The sequence below is a fragment of the Oncorhynchus gorbuscha genome, linkage group LG12 (genome assembly GCF_021184085.1).
Source record: "Oncorhynchus gorbuscha isolate QuinsamMale2020 ecotype Even-year linkage group LG12, OgorEven_v1.0, whole genome shotgun sequence".
Classification (NCBI taxonomy): Eukaryota; Metazoa; Chordata; class Actinopteri; order Salmoniformes; family Salmonidae; genus Oncorhynchus; species Oncorhynchus gorbuscha.
In genome coordinates this window covers 40,354,214-40,366,933 of record NC_060184.1, presented here as the reverse complement: position 1 = coordinate 40,366,933, position 12,720 = coordinate 40,354,214, and the positions used below count along the sequence as shown (strand labels likewise).

General features: G+C 42.4%; 1 protein-coding gene across 6 annotated transcripts in view; it reads right to left on the bottom strand.

Moving 5' to 3' along the window:
• The window catches only part of LOC123991008 (kelch-like protein 29), a 351,069-nt gene that overhangs the window by 97,059 nt on the left and 241,290 nt on the right, over positions 1 to 12,720 (bottom strand). For all 6 annotated transcript variants that reach the window (XM_046292107.1, XM_046292106.1, XM_046292109.1 and 3 more), the window contains 2 exons: positions 6,387 to 6,583; positions 33 to 145 (listed from right to left, as the gene is read on the bottom strand). In XM_046292107.1, coding sequence (XP_046148063.1) covers positions 33 to 145; positions 6,387 to 6,583 — 310 coding nt within the window. The remainder of the gene's footprint in view (positions 1 to 32; positions 146 to 6,386; positions 6,584 to 12,720) is intronic.

Genomic DNA, 12,720 nt, shown 5'->3' with positions numbered 1-12,720 from the left:
ATTTGATTTGTTCATTCGGTAAATCCACCTACCTCAGGGAAGTTCTGGAGTGCAAAGGCTTTGGCCATGTTGTGGAGCTCTGTACATCGCATAGCCTCAGCCATGCCCAGCACACCTAGACAGTTCCCTGCTGTTAGCTGTTTCTCTGCAGAGAGAGAAAGGAGAGAGAGAGAGAGAAAATGTGGGAAAATGTGGGGAAAGGAGAGAGAGAGAGAGAGAGAAAATGTGGGAAAAGAGAGAGAGAGAGAGAGAGAGAGAGAGAGAGAGAGAGAGAGAGAGAGAGAGAGAGAGAGAGAAAATGTGGGAAAAGGAGAGAGAGAGAGAGAGAGAGAAAATGTGGGAAAAGGAGAGAGAGAGAGAAAATGTGGGAAAAGGAGAGAGAGAGAAAATGTGGGAAAAGGAGAGAGAGAGAAAATGTGGGAAAAGGGAAAAGGAGAGAGAGAGAGAGAGAGAGAGAGAGAGAGAGAGAGAGAAAATGTGGGAAAAGGAGAGAGAGAGAGAGAGAGAGAGAGAGAGAGAGAGAGAGAGAGAGAGAGAGAGAGAGAGAGAGAGAGAGAGAGAAAGAGGGGGAGTGGGGAGTGAGGTGAGAGGGAGAGACAGAGGGGAGGAAAGGGGAGAGATGGAGAGATTGTCATTCACACATCCATTAAAAAGTCAGGATGGGGGAAGGGAGAGAGAAAGAGGGGAGAGCTTTGGTCTATCTGTGTGTATATCTGGGGCTAGGGAGAGAGTGTAATAACTCTAACAGCTCAAGGGACAAACAACAAGGGGAATCGATCGCTAGGTGCCCACTGAGCAGGGCCAGGAGACTGTGAAGGCATAGCAGGGATTAGTACTGCAGGTACAGACGTTTCACACACAGCCCTGGGCTGGGGCCCACTGTGTGAGGCCTGATCAAATGAGACACATTGGTACTGACCACCACCAGATCTCCCATCTATAAGCACAGAGCTGTGTGTGTGTGTGTGTGTGTGTGTGTGTGTGTGTGTGTGTGTGTGTGTGTGTGTGTGTGTGTGTGTGTGTGTGTGTGTGTGTGTGTGTGTGTGTGTGTGTGTGTGTGTGTGTGTGTGTGTGTGTGTGTGTGTGTGTGTGTGTGTGTGTGTGTGTGTGTGTGTGTGTGTGTGTGTGTGTGTGTGAGTGAGTGAGTGAGTGAGTGAGTGAGTGAGTGAGTGAGTGAGTGAGTGAGTGAGAGAACCAGCTGCCTATACAAATATCACCAGGCAAGCTCATGGAGAATCTCACCACTAAAAGACCAAAATATAATAATAAAAAAACAGGGTTGATGTGACAATGTGTCTGTTAAAGTCAACTCAGTGTGTTGAAGCTGAATAGGGAAACAAAGCCTTCTGACACTAATACAACTGTAGTCTGTTAATGTGGTGTTTGATTGAGCAGATGTGCTTTTACTTTTTCTGAGAGAGAGAGAGAGAAGTCTGAAGGGGCGTGAGAATTTGTAATAATAACTAGAGCTAGACCAATCAATACCTTTACAGAGCTGTCTCTATATCTAATCAATATCAAACGAGGTTCAAATGTGTTTGGTATTCTTATTTGGTCTGATCTTAATCGACTCCACAGGTACCATTCATTCAGGTTCATTTGTGTGGGTGTGAGGAGTGTCTGTGCAGTATCAATCTGTTATTATATGACATGAGTGTCTGTGCAGTATCAATCTGTTATTATATGACGTGAGTGTCTGTGCAGTATCAATCTGTTATTATATGACGTGAGTGTCTGTGCAGTATCAATCTGTTATTATATGACGTGAGTGTCTGTGCAGTATCAATCTGTTATTATATGACGTGAGTGTCTGTGCAGTATCAATCTGTTATTATATGACGTGAGTGTCTGTGCAGTATCAATCTGTTATTATATGACGTGAGTGTCTGTGCAGTATCAATCTGTTATTATATGACGTGAGTGTCTGTGCAGTATCAATCTGTTATTATATGACGTGAGTGTCTGTGCAGTATCAATCTGTTATTATATGACGTGAGTGTCTGTGCAGTATCAATCTGTTATTATATGACGTGAGTGTCTGTGCAGTATCAATCTGTTATTATATGACGTGAGAGTCTGTGCAGTATCAATCTGTTATTATATGACGTGAGTGTCTGTGCAGTATCAATCTGTTATTATATGACGTGAGAGTCTGTGCAGTATCAATCTGTTATTATATGACGTGAGTGTCTGTGCAGTATCAATCTGTTATTATATGACGTGAGTGTCTGTGCAGTATCAATCTGTTATTATATGACGTGAGTGTCTGTGCAGTATCAATCTGTTATTATATGACGTGAGTGTCTGTGCAGTATCAATCTGTTATTATATGACGTGAGAGTCTGTGCAGTATCAATCTGTTATTATATGACGTGAGAGTCTGTGCAGTATCAATCTGTTATTATATGACGTGAGTGTCTGTGCAGTATCAATCTGTTATTATATGACGTGAGTGTCTGTGCAGTATCAATCTGTTATTATATGACGTGAGTGTCTGTGCAGTATCAATCTGTTATTATATGACGTGAGTGTCTGTGCAGTATCAATCTGTTATTATATGACGTGAGTGTCTGTGCAGTATCAATCTGTTATTATATGACGTGAGAGTCTGTGCAGTATCAATCTGTTATTATATGACGTGAGTGTCTGTGCAGTATCAATCTGTTATTATATGACGTGAGTGTCTGTGCAGTATCAATCTGTTATTATATAACGTGAGTGTCTGTGCAGTATCAATCTGTTATTATATGACGTGAGTGTCTGTGCAGTATCAATCTGTTATTATATGACGTGAGTGTCTGTGCAGTATCAATCTGTTATTATATGACGTGAGTGTCTGTGCAGTATCAATCTGTTATTATATGACGTGAGTGTCTGTGCAGTATCAATCTGTTATTATATGACGTGAGTGTCTGTGCAGTATCAATCTGTTATTATATGACGTGAGTGTCTGTGCAGTATCAATCTGTTATTATATGACGTGAGAGTCTGTGCAGTATCAATCTGTTATTATATGACGTGAGTGTCTGTGCAGTATCAATCTGTTATTATATGACGTGAGTGTCTGTGCAGTATCAATCTGTTATTATATGACGTGAGTGTCTGTGCAGTATCAATCTGTTATTATATGACGTGAGTGTCTGTGCAGTATCAATCTGTTATTATATGACGTGAGAGTCTGTGCAGTATCAATCTGTTATTATATGACGTGAGTGTCTGTGCAGTATCAATCTGTTATTATATGACGTGAGTGTCTGTGCAGTATCAATCTGTTATTATATGACGTGAGTGTCTGTGCAGTATCAATCTGTTATTATATGACGTGAGTGTCTGTGCAGTATCAATCTGTTATTATATGACGTGAGAGTCTGTGCAGTATCAATCTGTTATTATATGACGTGAGTGTCTGTGCAGTATCAATCTGTTATTATATGACGTGAGTGTCTGTGCAGTATCAATCTGTTATTATATGACGTGAGTGTCTGTGCAGTATCAATCTGTTATTATATGACGTGAGTGTCTGTGCAGTATCAATCTGTTATTATATGACGTGAGTGTCTGTGCAGTATCAATCTGTTATTATATGTGGTCCTGTGTAGCTCAGTTGGTAGAGCATGGCGCTTGTAACGCCAGGGTAGTGGGTTCGATCCCCGGGACCACCCATACGTAGAATGTATGCACACATGACTGTAAGTCGCTTTGGATAAAAGCGTCTGCTAAATGGCATATTATTATATGACGTGAGTGTCTGTGCAGTATCAATCTGTTATTATATGACGTGAGTGTCTGTGTTACATGGTGTGCAATTTCTCAGAAACTCAGTGCAGCAGATTGCAGACATAGTGTATGAAGGAGTTTTATTCCAGGCTCTGGAAGGTTCCATAGCCGCCGGTTGTAAAACCTCCCACGTTTTATTTCTTGAAGTTGTTCTAACCTGATGGACAACATAATATGTTAAATAAGTTGGTTGAGGTGTTTTTAACACACTAAAAAAATCTGATGAACTCAATGCACCATGGCCAAAGTTAATTTAATCCGCTTCTCTTCAGTACATTTGTTGCGAACTTCAATATCCCTGACATGATATCAATGTCTTTGTTCCAAGGTTATACACTGTACCAGTACTATGTCTCTATTCTAACATGCTCAAATGTCATGAATCATGTTCAGGCTGAAGTCTCTGACTACACTACAAATGGTTTCCATGTTTTTCACAAATCCATATCGTCGGACGAAACGTGAAAAACAAATCGATATTTTTTTCCCCCACTGTCTTCCCCCTCCCTTTTACTACTCTGACCTTTTTCATCCCATTGCCAGACATCCTATCCTTGTCTTAGAGCTCTCTCCACATCTACCCAACCATCTCTATTAAAATGGTAGGTATAATCTGACATTTTACCGTCTCCCAGTTCCTTGACCTCCTAAACCCATGAGTACGCATTTGCTCCTCGGTTGACCCCTGGGCTTTCCCCGCCATCCATCCAAACACCGATCCCCCAACCTCCTTTTCCATGACCCTGACGACCCCCCCCCGTGTAGGTATCGATCGGTCTGAGCATCTGTGGGTTCTATCATAGTTTATGCTGGAGGATTTGACATATAACTGACAAATGTTCCCTGACCTTTTGTCCTGGCGCCACCCAACTCCTCGGGGCCGAGAGGAGAGAAAGAGCGACAGACAGAGACAAACCGAGATAAGTAGCAAAATTATGTCTCTCTCTTTTACTTCGGGGGGGAACTTACGCTAAATTTGGACACCTGTCAGAAAGGGTGCGAGGGACTATGTGCCAAAGACAGAAACTTAGGCTTAGTGTGAAGAGACACCTATTTAGCCACATCCCCCCACACTCCACACCCTACAGTTAAAGTCAGAAGTTTACATACACTTAGGATGGAGGCATTAAAACTTGTTTTTCAACCACTCCACAAATTTCTTATTAAACTATAGTTTTGGCAAGTCGGTTACAAGTAATTTTTCCAACAATTGTTTACAGACAGATTATTTCACTTATAATTCACCGTATAACAATTCCAGTGGGTCAGAAGTTTACATACGCTAAGTTGACTGTGCCTTTAAACAGCTTGGAAAATGTCAGAAAATGACGTCATGGCTTTAGAAGCTTCTGATAGGCTATTTGACATCATTTGAGTCAATTGGAGGTGTACCTGTGGATGTATTTCTTGGCCTACCGTCAAACGCAGTGCCTCTTTGCTTGACACCATGGGAAATCAGCCAAGACCTTTTTTTTACACCTCCACAAGTCTGGTTCATCCTTGGGAGCCATGTCCTAACGGCTGAAGGTACCATGTTCATCTGTACAAACAATAGTACACAAGTATAAACACCATGGGACCACGCAGCCGTCATACCGCTCAGGAAGGAGACGCGTTCTGTCTCCTAGAGATGAACACACTTTTGTGCGAAAAGTGAAAATCAATCCCAGAACAGCAGCAAAAGGACCTTGTGAAGATGCTGGAGGAAACGGGTACAACAGTATCTATATCCGCAGTAAAAGGAGTCCTATATCGACATAACCTGAAAGGCCGCTAAGCAAGAAAGAAACCACTGCTCCAAAACCGCCATAATAAAGCCAGACTACAGTTTGCAACTGCACATCGGGACAAAGATTGTATTTTTTGGAGAAATTATGAAACAAAAATAGAACTGTTTGGCCATAATGACGATCGTTATGTTTGGAGGAAAGGGGGAGGCTTGCAAGCCGAAGAACACCATCCCAACCGTGAAGCGAGGGGGTGGCATCATCATGTTGTGGGGGTGCTTTGTTGGAGGAGGGACAGGTGCACTTCACAAAATAAATGCATCATGAGGATGGAACATTATGTGGATATATTGAAGCAACATCTCAAGACATCAGCTTAGTCACAAATGGGTCTTTCAAATGGACAATAACCCCAAGCATACTTCCAAAGTTGTGGCAAAATGGCTTAAGGACAACAAAGTCAAAGTATTAGAGTGGCCATCACAAAGCCCTGACCTCAATCCCGTAGAAAATTTGTGGGCAGAACTGAAAAAGTGTGTGCGAGCAAGGAGGCCTTCAAACCTGACTCAGTTAGACCAGCTCGGTCAGGAGGAATGGGCCAAAATTCTTATTGTGGGAAGCTTGTGGAAGGCTACCCGAAACGTTTGACCCAAGTTAAACAATCTAAAGGCAATGCTACCAAATACTAATTGAGTGTATGTAAACTTCTGACATAAATAAAAGCTGAAATAAATCACTCTCTCTACTATTTTTCTGACATTTCACATTCTTAAAATCAAGAGGATTAAATGTCAGGAATTGTGAAAAACTGAGTTGAAATGTATTTGGCTAAGGTAAACTTAGGTAAACTTCCAACTTCAACTGTATGTCATAGGTACATACCTAGGAAGGACACACCGACTTTGCAGAAGGTGTTGAATTGGAACTTGTTGGCGGCCTCTAGCAGTGTCTTGGCGTTAGCTGAGTCGATGACCAGAGAGCCCGTGTAGACAAACTCCAGCAGCAGCTCCAACACGTCAGCTCCAATGTTGCTCATCTGCAGCTCTAGCTTCTCCCCGGTCCTCGTCTCCCCTGACGACCTGACCAACCAACCACGGTAGACGGGAGTTAGACACCGAAGAGACGCACACACACACACACACACACACACACACACACACACACACACACACACACACACACACACACACACACACACACACACACACACACACACACACACACACACACACACACACACACACACACACACACACACACACACAACTAGGACAAGAGCTACACACAGATACACACACTCACGTACACTCGCACACACACAACCTGGGTCTTTACAAAACAAGGGAAAAATAGCAGAATCAATACAATCGAATACAAAAGAAAAAAGGTAGAGAATTTTATTTTTGGAGTCTATTGTTTTTACGGTAAGCGACTAAGGTTTGTAACAGCACACAGTTATGGTAGTTTGTGCTCCATCTGAAACAAAACAGTTCTCTTAAAACAAGGATTAGGAAAGCACAAGTAATGTGTTTTTGTCTTCATCATGGCAAATGAATATCCAAAAAGGCATGCTTCGACATGTGTTGTCATGTATGCATAGATATTCAAGAAGATGCATACATGCTAATGGCAGACAGATGAGAGAGGGATGGGAGGGGGTGATAAAAACCACACATGCACTGACAGATTGGAAAACCACTAGGTATGTTACTGTAGCTGTCGGATGTTTCAATGTTATTGTAATGGAAGACCTTAAGCTATGTTAGCTGTGCTATGTCTGAATGCTTGCATCCTGATGCGCCCAAGACTACAATCTTGAAGCCAGTCTCCCAAGAATCTGGCAGATCATTTGATTTGTTTTTGTGCTTTTGTGTTTTTTTTTATCATATAACTTTGAGATTCTGTTTTGTCGTGAAAAGCGCTACATAAAATACATATATTATTTTATTATTATTATTCCAATACTGTATGACTATCCTGTGTGCTGTATATCAATGCTACAAATCAGATTCATTATAGCCATATACTATGGTGCTGGGTTGGCCATCTCTAGCTAATGTAGTCCTCCCGGGCCTCGTGGCGAGTGGTTGCGTTAGAGTGCGGCCTGCATTGTGACATCATCGGGATCAGTAATTAGTTGATGTGTTCTAACTCTACGCCTTAATGTCCCATGTGACACAACATAATCCAGTCAAGGGCAAAATAAACATAATCAATGCCCCAGAATGCAGTGTGAGATACTGTGTCCTTCCCCCGAGGGCTGTGGACATAAACAATATGAAAACTACCAACGATTGAGATGGATGGGGTGTATTCTCCTTCTGTTGCTCATATCGACTGGCTACACTGCATAATGCTCAGTGTCTGTCTGTTTCAAGTGGTAATGTCTCTTACTGGGTTGGTGTGAGAGTCGATAAAATAGCTTTATCAGAGCATACAGTCAGACACAGTTTTGATGGAGGATGCAGACAGACGGACACAGACATATGGACAGGATGGTTAGAGTGAAGAGGAAGGAGTGGGAGAGAGAGTGAGAGAAGGGGGGTGAGAGGAAGAGAGTTGGTTCATCCACAGGGACCAGCAGCCATCCTTCAGAGGAGGGGGTGGGAGGGATTAGGTGGGGTTGGGGGTGGGGTCCATGACTGTTCCTGGGTCTTTTAAATAAGAGATCCCCCCCCCCTGCACACCTAAACCCAAAGCCCAAAGCCTCTGCCCCCAGCTCGCTGCCACATTCACCAGTAGCCTGTATGCCTGTATATGAACGTAGTTGACATTAGTAGTCATTGAGCCATCTTAGGAGGTGAGAGAAGGGGAGGAGAAGGACAACGCAAAAATAAATAAGACAATGGGGATCTGTCTCTGCATAGATGGACATGGGAGGCTGGAAAGACCAAGACAGTTATTCTTTTCCTCCTGCAAAGCAAAAAGCCATAGTGTTGTTATAGCCTTCCCGCCCTATGCTGTGGCGGTACTAAAGCTAGATAAAAAGGGGGAGGAGGGGGAGGTTGGGGGTGTAGTCCAGGGTTAAGCGATGGTGGGGAAGGGAGGAAGAAGAAGAAAAAGGAAAAAAATATATATATATAAAACAAGAGCATGCTCATCAACCAGGTCAATTAGTGCAATGGGAATCGGCTCGAGTGGCAATTTGTTTTGCCTGAGTGTTTTTGTTATGGAAATGGTCTTTCCGCCTCTTCTCACAGAGGTGGCTGTTTATACTGCTGCATCTGATTGCAGACTTGTTTTTTTTATGTAAAAGAGGGATAGAAAGGGAGAGAGCAAGGGAGAGTAAAACAAGAGGGAGAAATTGAGAGAGGAATCTGTTTACGAAAAACGCACCACTCTTTTCCGAAGAAAGAGTATTTCAATTCAGCGTAGACTGTCAGAAAGGGGGAGCAGAAAGAGAGGGGATGTGTCATATTTGGGTCTCTAATGTGTCCTTGTGTAAAATGACTATCTTATAGGGACCACATTCACCATGTTTTCTCAAATTACAGCTGGGGAAATGCCCTGATTCCCGCAGACATTTTACTCTGTGTGCTCAAAGGAATCCAAGCTCATCCAAAATATACACTTTTGTGGGAGAAAACTAAATGTTACTTGTTTTATTATTCTGTCACCAGCAAAAATGAATCAAACATGGATTTACCATAGCGTGCCTGCCTGTTTGACAATGTAATTAGAGTTTAGTTTGTGTTTGTTTGTTTGTTTGTATTGGAGGCTTTTTGAGACTACATTCATGACAGTGGGTGAGGTGGGTTAGTTATTGTGTCTCTCTATTGAGGCACGTCCAGGTGTGCAGAGTGACAGTAATGGGTCCATGGCTGAATCTCAATAGTCATAAAGTGGCTTCCTCTCCAAGCAAATACCTGGGCATCCACTACATTGCTTCCCCCTGTCCAACAATGTGTTTTCAGTTGATTGCAGATGAAGGAAATGAGATGAGAAGAGGAGGCCACTTCAGACACCCCTCCTGCAGTTTAACAAGTACAGTAACAACCCTGAGCCACACGAGGCCCAACACGTTCACTTGTATCATGAGCGTGTTTTGAGCAGCCGCAGAGTGGCACAGCTAATAGTTAGGTTAATTAACCCATGACATTGTGGGCATTGCGGTTCAGAATCATATCCTGAGCTGGACAGGATACTCTAAATGTAATCCATTATAGTTACTAATTACCTGTCCAAAATTGTAATCAGTAACGTAACTTTTGGAGTTACCCAAACTCAGTAACAATCAGATTACTTTCTTACTTTTGGATTACTTTCCCCTAATTAAGAGGCATTAGAAGAAGACAAAAAGGATCCATCTCCATAGTGGTCTCTGACTTGTGGTCAGTCTCGCTCAGGTGGAACAAACTCACACTTGCACCTGTTTTAATGCTGGACTTAAATGTCATTGAGAAAACAGAAAGGTGTCAATGTATTTTTTTTTGCCAACATCCTTTCTGAATTTAAATGTAATCCAAGAAGTAATCATCTAGATTTTTTTTAAAGTATCTGTAATCTGATTACAATATTTTAGCTGGTAACATAACTGATTATAGTTTGTGTTTCTACACCCCAACCCTGTGGACACACTGCTGTTTTTTGTCTTAAGCGCGAAGCATTGAGTGGAGTAAACCGTGCTATAGAAGAGAATACAATTGGACAAAAGAAAAGGATTAGGATTTTGGACTATTATTATTATGGCTAGGGCCTCCAGTAGAGACAGAGGATGAGGAGGACAGATTTGTTGGACAGTCTTGTTCAGATTTGTCGACACTCATCAGAGGATCTTTCAGAGCAGAGTCTAGGTTTGTTTATGCTATCCACTGCTGTGACCATATATATGGCTTTACAGTACAGCTGGTTGAAATGATGTAATTTGGCTTGTAAGGATGTTATTGGAATGTGTTTCAGTTTTGCCTAATGGGTAGACGGTAATGCATACTGTCTCACTGACAGGACAGCAGTAGGGGAATAGTACGCGCTTGCTGGAATCTCAGCTGGAGGATTCTACCACCCAGAGAGCACATGTTGACAAGGAAGACTAAAAGCTTTAGTCTCACTTTCTCCTCTCCGACTCATAACAGACTCTGCCCGGGCTCAGAAAGAATTAGGGATGTGACGATCACGAGTATCGTGATACCTCTTTAAAGAAAACAACTCTAATGTTGGAGTCACATTTACGTTAAACCAAATGATTAACGCCTACGTGTAAATTGTTGGTCCTATGGTTTCATGAGCTGAAATAAAAGATCCCAGAAATGTTCCATTCGCACAAAAAAAAAGCTTCTTTCTCTCAAATGTTGCGCACAAATTTCTTTACATCCCTGTTGGTAAGCATTTAAGCCTTTGTCAAGATGATCCGTCCACCTGACAGGTGTGGCATATCAAGAAGCTGATTAAACAGTATGATCATTACACAGGTGCACCTTGTGCTGGAGAGAATAAAAGGCCACTCTAAAGTGTGCAGTTTTGTCACACAACACAATGCCACAGAGGTCTCAAGTTTTGAGGGAGCATACAATTGTCATGCTGACTGCAGGAATGGCCACCAGAGCTGCTGCCAGAGAATTAGATGTTAATTTCTCTACCATAAGCCACCTAACAATGTCATTTTAAAGAATTTGGTAGTATCTCCAACCAGCCTCAAAACCACAGACCATGTGTAACCACAGCAGCCCAGGACCTCCACATCCAGCTTCTTCACCTGATGGATTGTCTGAGGGGACAGGGGGCAGGGTTCTGAGGAGTGTTTATGTATTTTGTGGTTAAAAAAAACTACAACATTCTGATTGGGTGGGCCTGGCTCCCAAGTGGGTGGGCCTATTGTTCCGTATATTTATTTTACATACAGAAGGTTTTTATGGGACCAAAGAGTCAGGTCTGCCTCGGTTATCTTTTTCGGCATGGAAAAAATATTGTGATACTGGTATTATCACAGCCCTAGACAGAATCATATGAAAACAGAAAGAGAGACTGCTCAGACAGTGTGTGTCTTTACACTAGGCCCTGCCGCTGAGCTGCACCAGATGCACTGTGCCCATAAATTAAGGGGGTGCAGAGAATACTTATTGAAACTCCAGATGGGAAAATGGAATTACTGGGGGTGATCGTTGGTCTGTGGTCTTTCTGGGCTGAGCAGCAGCAGCCTCTAAAGGGGAGGTAATAGGTTTTTGGTAGGTGAGTGCCGGGCTTGTTACATCATTCAAGTAGCAGGTTCGGGACGACTGGCAATTTCTGACAAGTTTAATGCGAAAGAGGAGGGAGATACAACAAGACAGAGAGAGACAGAGAGAGAGACAGAGACAGAGAGAGAGACAGAGAGAGAGACAGAGAGAGAGAGACAGAGACAGAGAGAGAGAGAGACAGAGAGAGAGACAGAGACAGAGACAGAGACAGAGAGAGAGACAGAGAGAGAGAGAGACAGAGAGAGAGAGAGAGAGACAGAGAGAGAGAGAGACAGAGAGAGAGAGAGACAGAGAGAGAGAGAGAGAGACAGAGAGACAGAGAGACAGACAGACAGACAGACAGAGACAGACAGACAGAGACAGAGACAGACAGACAGACAGAGACAGACAGACAGAGACAGAGACAGACAGACAGAGACAGAGACAGAGAGACAGAGAGACAGAGAGACAGAGAGACAGAGAGACAGAGAGACAGAGAGACAGAGAGACAGACAGACAGACAGACAGACAGACAGACAGACAGACAGACAGACAGACAGACAGACAGACAGACAGACAGACAGACAGACAGACAGACAGACAGACAGACAGACAGACAGACAGACAGAGTTCCTTTAAGATTTTATCGAAATACAATACTATTTTCTACAAGGGTGGGAAATTTAACAAAGTCAGATTTTTTATGATTTACATAAAATTGCCGATATTAAAGTTATATATCATCAGTTCAACTGTATGGACATTGTTAACATCTGTCATGGTTTAATCTTTAGTGATCATTTTGCACAATCATTAATTGCTACTCATCTATCATAATCTAATTGTACTGATCCTTTCACCAAACTGACTAAATTAGTGTTTTATAAAGTACATTAAATATCGACACCATTTATGAATATTTAAAAAATGCTGCCAACAGGAAATAGCTAGGACTACATCCTGGGTATGATGCAGAAAACGTTCACAATTGATTTGGATGGTCCGGATTTTCCATCTGTAGATGGAACAAACTATCTGTCGATAAGCAACTGCTTGCTAAGGTT